The sequence below is a fragment of the Callithrix jacchus genome, chromosome 3, assembly GCF_049354715.1.
Source record: "Callithrix jacchus isolate 240 chromosome 3, calJac240_pri, whole genome shotgun sequence".
NCBI classification, from domain to species: domain Eukaryota; kingdom Metazoa; phylum Chordata; class Mammalia; order Primates; family Cebidae; genus Callithrix; species Callithrix jacchus.
In genome coordinates, this window is record NC_133504.1 from 17796117 (window position 1) to 17804526 (window position 8410).

Sequence of the window (8410 nt, forward strand, 5' to 3'; positions counted from 1 at the left end):
AATGTTAAAAGGATATTGAAAACTTATATCCACACAAAACCTACATACAAATATTTATAGCACCTCTATTTTTTTTTTTCTTTTGAGATGAAGTCTCACTCTGTCACCCAGGCTGAAGTGTAGTGGCACGATCTGAACTCACTGCAACCTCTGCCTCCCAAGTTCAAGTGATTCTACTGCCTCAGCCTCCCCAGTAGCCGCGACTACAGGCACCCATCACCATGCCTGGCTAATTTTCTTTCTTTTGTGTGTGTGTGTGTGTGTGTGTGTGTGTGTGTGTGTGTGTGTATTTTTAGTAGAGATGGGGTTTCACCATGTTGGCCAGGCTGATCTCAAACTCCTGACCTCAGGTGACCTGCCCACCTCAGCCTCCTAAAGTGCTGAGATTACAGTCATGAGCCCCCTCACCCAGCCCCAGCCCCTCTATTCTTTCCTTCCTTCCTTCCTTCCTTCCTTCCTTCCTTCCTTCCTTCCTTCCTTCCTTTCTTTCTTTCTTTCTTTCTTTCTTTCTTTCTTTCTTTCTTTCTTTCTTTCTTTCTTTCTTTCTTCCTTCCTTTCTTTCTTTTTGAGATAGATCTTGTTCTGTTGTCCAGGCTGAAGTGCAGTGGTGCAATATCAGCTCACTGCAACCTTCACCTCCCAGGTTCAAGTGATTCTCCTGCCTCAGCCTCCTGAGCAGCTAAAAATCACAGGCATGTGCCACCATGCCTGGCTAATTTTTGTATTTTTAGTAGAGATGGGCTTTTGCCATGTTGGCCAGGCTGGTCTCGAACGCTTGACCTCAGATGATCTGCCCATCTCGGCCTCCCAAAGTGCTGGGATTACAGGCATGAGCCACCATGCCCAACCCGCACCTCTATTCTTAATTGCCAAAAACTGTAGGCAACCAAGATGTCCTACAACAGGAGAAAGTATAAACAAACTGGTATATCTATACAATGAAATATTATTCAGTGATAAAAAGAAATTATCAAGCCAGGAAAATACAACGATGAATCTTAAATGTATATTGCTAAGTGAAAAAAGCCAGTATGTAATGGTTACACACTACATGATTCCAATTATATGACATTCTAGAAAGGTTAAAACTATAGAGATGGTAGAAAGATCAATGGCTGCCAAGAGTTCAGGGTAGGAGGTAGGGAAGGGTTAAATAGGTAAAGCACAGGAGATATTTTAGGGTGGAGAGACCATTCTGTATCACAGTGTAATGGTATGTACAGGGCACTGTACACTGTCAAAACCCATAGACCTTTTCAGCATAAAGACTGAATCTTAATGCATGCAAATTACGAACAATTATTTAGGAGGTTGTACAATGCCAGATGAAACACAGAATGTGTCAAAATAATCTAACTTTCTTACACATGTATAAAACAACCTCACTGAAAGGTGTAGTGAGGAGAAAGTTGTAGACCTATGTGACTTTGGGAATGAATAGAGTCTATCAAACTAAAGGTAAAAGACACTGTATCAAACACTATACTCTAGTTGACAAAATTGTTCACCATGAGGTGTGTGTTAACAATTCTGACGCTGCCATACATGTATACTGGAAAATTGTTTACCATGAGGTATGGGTTAGCATTTCTGATGCTGCTATACATGTATACTGGAAATGAACAATTAAATAAGTGGCTGATACTAGAGTCAGGTTCTCACTGCTGGAGCAGGAGATTACAGACGAGCAAGAGGAGGAGGCTCAAATGATTCGTGTCATAATGGATTAGAGTTGGGGGCATCAGTATAAATGCATGTTTAGGTTGTTATAGATACAGATGGTTACGTATAGTAATATTTACAGAAATGTGTATTTACACAGGTTGGTATCCACCGTATATTTCCTCGCTCTGTCAGATGAGAGGAATGAGAAGCTATGACACACCAGTACTAATGAGCACACCCAGCTCCCAGATCTTCGTTTCTAATTTATTCTTCAATGAAAGAAACCAGGGCTCCTTGAAGAAACGGCTGGTTCTAGTCATGGGATAGGAAATACACAAGATGAGCCTGGAGCAGTATTTTAGTGACAGAAGGGAAGAAAGTGGTCACAAGCAAAACAAAAGCAAAACCCACAACCTTGATGGGGGTATGTGAAAGAGACACAAGAGGCAACTACAGGAGACCCTAAAGGCTAAAGCTGAGACAGTTTGAGCAAGGAATACTTTAATCCAAAGTATAAAATAATACAAAGTATAGAATAAATATACATGAGTTCATCCTAATACAAGTAAATAAATGAGCAACAATGGATAAATTTCATGTGAAGAAAAATTCCCCAAAATTTATGTAGTCACTCTGCCCTCAAAGAGGTAAAGCATAACTCCCCACTCCTTACGCATGGACTGTGCATAAGGACTTCCTTCCATAGAGTGTATCATGAAAGGGGGAGAAAAAGAGTAAACGTGTAGTGGAGACACATAACAAAAACCACTTGAGCCAGGTGACTGAAGTTAAATCAACAAGGATAAGTCACATTCCTGACTTGTATGTCCACGTGTGATATGACGCGATGGAAATGGCACTTTAACTCTGTGGTCCTCTTTCTACAAACACATAACCCGAGTTTAATCCTAAGACCAATATTAGACAGATCTAAGTTGAGAGGCATTCTACAAGATACTTGACAAGTATTCCTCAAAATGGTCAAAGTCATCAAAAACAGGGAAAGTCTGAGACACTGAGGAACCTGAAGAGACACAACCAAATGTAATGCAGTGTTCTGGGCAGGGGATCCTGCAACAGAAAAAGGCAAAAACTAAGTAGAAATAAATAAAGAATGAACTTCAGTTAATAATAATGTGTTAATATAGATTCATTAATTATAAAAAATGTACCACACTAATGTAAGAGTTAGATAATAGAGGAAACTGGGCATAGGGTATATAGGAAGTCTCTGTACTAAGTTAGGAATTTTTCTGTAAATCAAAAACTATTCTAAAATTAAAATGTTTGTTTAAAAATTATATTTAGAATGGCCAGGTGCACTGGCTTATGTCTGTATTCCCAGCACTTTGGGAGGCCAAGGCAGGTGGATCTCGAGGTCAGGAGTTCAAGAACAGCCTGGCCAATATGGTGAAACCCCATCTCTACAAAAAAAAAAACAAAAATTAGCTGTGCGTGGTGGTGCACACCTGTAGTCCCAGCTGCTCGGGAGGCTGAGGCAGAAAAAACGCTTGAACCCAGAAGGCAGAGGTTGCAGTGAACCAACATTGTGCCACTGCACTTCAGCCTGGGTGACAGAGCAAGACTCCATCTCAATACAAAAGAAAAAATCATTTACTCATGGAAAAATGGAAAATAAAAGGCACAATAAAAATCATCCATCAAACCCCTTATTTTACAAAGGAGAAGACTGAGGGTTTACAGTAGGACCCAGTAACCAAGCTGGCCAGCCTGTGCTTTGGAGAGGACCTTGAGGAAAGGGTGGTGATCGGGGGCTGAACTTCGCCTTCAGCGGCACTGCAACATTGTTCATGGTACACAGCAGATACTCAATAAATAATTATGAATGATTGCTTCCGAAGAACCTCTCCTCTACCCAAGAATCTCATCCACTCACTCACTTATTCATTACCTCATTCATTCATTTAGCAAATATTTACTGAGTGACTGGTTTTACTTCCAGAATTATAATCACTTAAAAACTCTGTCCCAGGGGCTATTTTGGCAGTTTTCCATATCTGACTTTGTAGAAAACATCATTCAGCTGATTTAAGTTTCTGACTGTGCAGGTAAGAACTGTTTCAAGCTAAATGTGAACAGAAAATGGATGGAGGAAACACAGTAAAAGATGACTCTATGGCTCACAGAGAGCATGGGCGATTCACGCATGCTCAAGTTATGGGTCACAATTTTTTTTTAAAGTGCTGTTATTTTAGGTTTTCCAATCTCTCATTCTATTCCTCTTACTATTTATTGTGGCAGCAGGCTAAGAGCACAGTTTTGTTGGTTTCTAGTTTGTGCCCCACTACCTATCAGCTGTGTCATCTTGGCCAAGTTGCTTAATTTTTTTGAACCCCAGTTCCCCCATCTGGAAACTACCTCACGAAAGCAAGTTGCTTGTACTAAATAAGGCAACATTTGTAAAATGTTTAGCACACTTGGCAATGGCAGTTAATAGGATTATTATTAGTACTATCATTGCTGTTAAAATTAACATTATCAACTCACCAGATGCTTGTCTCTGGTGAAACAACTTTGAGAAAATTAGGGCAATAACTCGGGACTTACAAAAGAATACACGTTAACACACTCAGTCAATCTTTCCATCTTTCTAGGTTTGGTAAGTGAGTAGGTTGTCTCCAACAAATCATAAAAATATTGCTAGGCTCTGGGCTGTGATTCCATGCACCAGTCCAATGCCCCTTAGAGAGTGCCAGGAAACTAAAAAAGTTATTTTCATGTTCCTTTCCTTCTTGGCCTCTTTTCCCGCCAAAGTTTATTTTCATATTAACATTACCATTCATTCCAACTATTCCATGAGCTCCTAAAAGTGGATAGTTGTCTTGGACACACGTCTCTCCTGACGTTCATCTTTCTGACTTTATTTCTGCAGCATTGAAAATCATGTTACTCATGGTCACACAAGTAACCTTACAATCTCTATGTATCAATTCTGTTAAAAAGCCCAACATTCTGGGGTGGGGGTGGGGTGGAGGCAGATGCCTTACTCTCTATGCCCAGGTAAAAGAAGCCTGTGTTTGCTATCCTGACTAAAAGCATTTCATCAGAAGACTCTCCCGGCTATCCCCATTGTAGCCAGGGTTGCCCATTTGGGAATCCTAGCCATTCCTAGGTACATCATACCATCGAAACTGCATTCCAACAGGAATGCCTCATGGAAGCATTTCTCTCCCTTCAGGAAGGTAGCATCAGCTCACCCTCTTACACAACAGTTACTTGGTGATTCTGCTGACTCCTCAAGGGCCTCACTGGAGAGTCCTCAGTAAAATCTGTTTTCCTGAATCTCACACCAGCAACATAAAGCTGGGTTTGGGTAACAGAGGTTATGTTGTTCAACCCACTTGCAAAAACTATTCTAAGCATAAATGTCCCAGGTTCAGTGGAAATCTTAAGGGATACTTTAAACAGTTTTAATCAAAAAGAAAACTCTTTTACTGAGTTTGAAAATAGTTAAGTTAATAAAAAAGCTTGTTTCTTTTTGACTGATGAAAGATTTTAAAGGTAGTTTTCAGAGGCAATTTTGTCTGCAACTCATCAGTTTCAACAAGCATATTGTGAGTTAGCTTTCAATTAGTGTAATTATTTTGAGGCTCCTTTTTGTCAAGGATACTCACATAAAACAAGTCCTACCTCTCCCAGGGAGGTGTGAACTGTGAAGGCTGAAACCAGCTGCTGCTTCTCCCCATACTGCCAGCCTCAGTGAGTCCAGAAGGAGTTAAGCCTGAGGGAAATGAGAGAAAGGGGTCAATCATGAAACAGAGGAGCAGCAGATTCTAAGTCAGAGTGTATGCATGAGCTTCCAGTTGGACAGCAGAGGAAGAACTAATGCATGTTCCCATTTTTCTTCTCACAAGCTTAAAATGTTCAATATCTGAAATTATTTATATCTCAGACATCTCCTGAGACTTCATCTGATTGGAAGGATTTTGCTGTTTTTTGGTGTTTTTCTTAATTTTTCAATTTTGGGATTTTTTTTTAAAAAAAGAAATACTAATTAGATCCCTTGACAAATTTAATTTCAGTACTTTGAATGTAATTGCTTAAATTCTGTATCAAATGTTTCTCTACTCACGAATAGGTCTTATCACTAATTTATGAGGATTTTTCTATTTCTAACAAATCTGATTGGACCTAAGAGTGATAACATATACCTATAGAAATAAAATACACATATCATCATCATCATCACATAAAAATACATAGCTGGACATATTTTCTGGAAATCTGTACATTACATTTGGACAGTTTTACTTAAAATAGAAGACCTATGTTACATAAGAGGTTCACTTTGGGAGACTCCTGAGGCTGTCCCAAAGAAACAGGTGGTCACGGCCAGCCACAGTACTTCACATCTGTAATCCCAGCACTTTGGGAGGCCGAGGCAGGCAGATCACAAAGTCAAGAGATCGAGACCATCCTGGCCAACACTAAAAATACAAACCCGTCTCTACTAAAAATACAAAAATTAGCCAGGTGTGGTGGCACGCCCCTGTAGTCCCAGCTTCTTGGGAGGCTGAGGCGGGAGAATTGCTTGAACCCAGGAGGCAGAGGTTGCAGTGAGCCAAGATAGCCCTACTGCACTCCAACCTGGCAACAGAGCAAGACTCTGTCTCATAAAAGAAACAGGTGCAAGAAACAGGTGCAGCAAACCACACTGCCATGTGTGTACCTAGGCAACAATCTTACATGTTCTTCACATGTACCCCAAACTTAAAATGCAATTAAAAAAAAAAGAAACAGGTGGTCTTCAGAGCAACATAAAGTGGGTTCAATAAGCGGTCTGAGTAACAGCCCATTAGGAAAGAAAACAAAAAGGCCTTAAGGCTCCATGTACAGGAAAACAAAGAGTGGTTTTAGATTTGAGCCACAAATTAAAAGCCACAAGGGCAGACTGTGATTGCAGGCCTTGGTTTGCAGTTCAGCTCCTTCTCAGATGAACAACTCCATGTAATGGATATCAGGATGAATGACAAGCATTATAGTTTGATAACGTTTAATAATTCCTCCTAGAAATGATGGGAAATCCAGCTAGTAATAAACACATGTTTGAAAACACAAGGGACTTCGAGGCCAGGGCCAAATGTGCTTCTTAGGAGGAAACTTTCCCAAATGGCTCAGAACGTGATCCAGAGACGATTAGATCATTACTGAGAGCTGCTGTGTACCACTTACAGCCAGCATTCATAAGCACAATGCCAAGCATATTGTATGGAATTCAGTGTTGCTGAATATAAAAATGAATCAACTATTTTGAGCAGCTATGAATTCAGACACAAGGAGACAAAATGAGCAGCACAATAAGGGAAATTTAGAAAGAAAGAGACACACAGGGAAATAAGAGTAAAACAGAGTGAAGAGAGGAATCATGTATAGGGTATGTTGATTTGCCTTGGCGCCATACCTCTGGTCTAGATCTATGTGAGGTAAACAGGACGGATAGCTCTTAAGGTGGAATAAAAACTAGTTTCCATTTTCCTCCTCATACTCACATATTTCTGTACATTTAAATCATGCAAACAAATTAACTCCATCTGTGTGTCGCATCATCTTTAGTAAGGATCACAGCAGGCTTGTTTATAAATATGTGAAGGAAATGTGCAGTCCATTGCAGACAAACTTCTCATCTCCCTTCCAGAAGTCCACGCCACTTGCTCCAGCTTCAGTGAAATGGAGACCAAGCAGAGATTTGATCTCTCTCAGGGCTGGAGCTGCTTCTGGCTTTACCGACCTCCACTTTGCTTTACCTACCTTCATATCAGGGTGTGCGTCTGCGGCTCTCCCAACACTGCTGTCATCAGTGGCCTTCCATTCACCTCCATTCTCTTGAAATACTCCTTTAACTTCCATGATGACATTCTCCTAATTTTCCCACTACTTCTTTGGCTACCTCTTGTCAATTTCCTTCCCAGTTCTCTACCCATCCCTTAAATGATTCTTCTCTCAGTCCTATCATCTCTAATCTATTCTAAGGGGCAGTACAGCATAACGGTGGGAAACAAAGACACTACAACCACACTGCCAGGGTCTTTCCATTTTCTGGCTGTGTGTGTGATTTGAATCAGGTTATCTGACATCTCTAACGTTTCCTGCATTTATAAAATGGGACTAATAATAGTACCTATTTCACAGGGCTGAAAGGAGAGTGGATGAGTTCAGACGTGTGAAAGGCCTGGCACACAGTAAGAGCACAGTAACCTTCTAGTCTTACAACTATGACTTCAGCTATAATTTAATTGAATAACTCTATTAGTTATTTAGTTGAGATTATCTGATATTGAGTTGATTGGTTGGTAAAATAATTCTCCAGACCGGGCTTTTTCCTAAGCCCCAGGTCCATTTAACCACCTGCCTACTAAACATTCTCAAATGCATTTAGGGTTCCTTAAACTCAACATTCACCAACAAAGTCATTTCTATCTTCCCACTCCTCCTCCAACCAAAACTCTTGTATTCTTTTTCCTAGATGAATAACAGCTCTTCCATTTATATTCTTTTTCTAGATGATTAACAGTATGGCCCATGCGAAGGGCCAAGCCTTGGAAAGTTAATAAAGTTTCCTACATCTACCCTAAACTAAACACTTAATTGTTCATCAAGTCTTTTCAGTTTTCCTTCCTATCTTCTCTTCTGGGTTGCAGTAAAAGCCTGTGTTCTCTGTCTTTGGTCTCCTTTCCTCCCGGGACACCATCCTTTCACACTGCAGTCAAGCTTTCACCTTTTCTTA

At 40.3% G+C, this 8410-nt stretch overlaps 1 protein-coding gene across 2 annotated transcripts in view; it reads right to left on the reverse strand.

The window, feature by feature from the left end:
- Window positions 1-554: 554 nt before the first annotated feature.
- The window catches only part of SAP30 (Sin3A associated protein 30), a 35946-nt gene continuing 28090 nt past the window's right edge, over window positions 555-8410 (reverse strand). Inside the window, exons 4-5 of one of the 2 annotated variants that reach the window (XR_004740523.3) lie at window positions 5317-5407; window positions 555-2736 (exon numbers count right to left, since the gene is read on the reverse strand). Coding sequence is in view for 1 of the 2 variants with exons in the window: in XM_078366256.1 (XP_078222382.1) it covers window positions 5402-5407 (6 nt within the window). In the remaining variant the exon portion in view is untranslated. Of the gene's footprint in view, window positions 2737-5300; window positions 5408-8410 lie in introns of those variants that run through there. The other variant, XM_078366256.1, reaches the window with a different exon arrangement.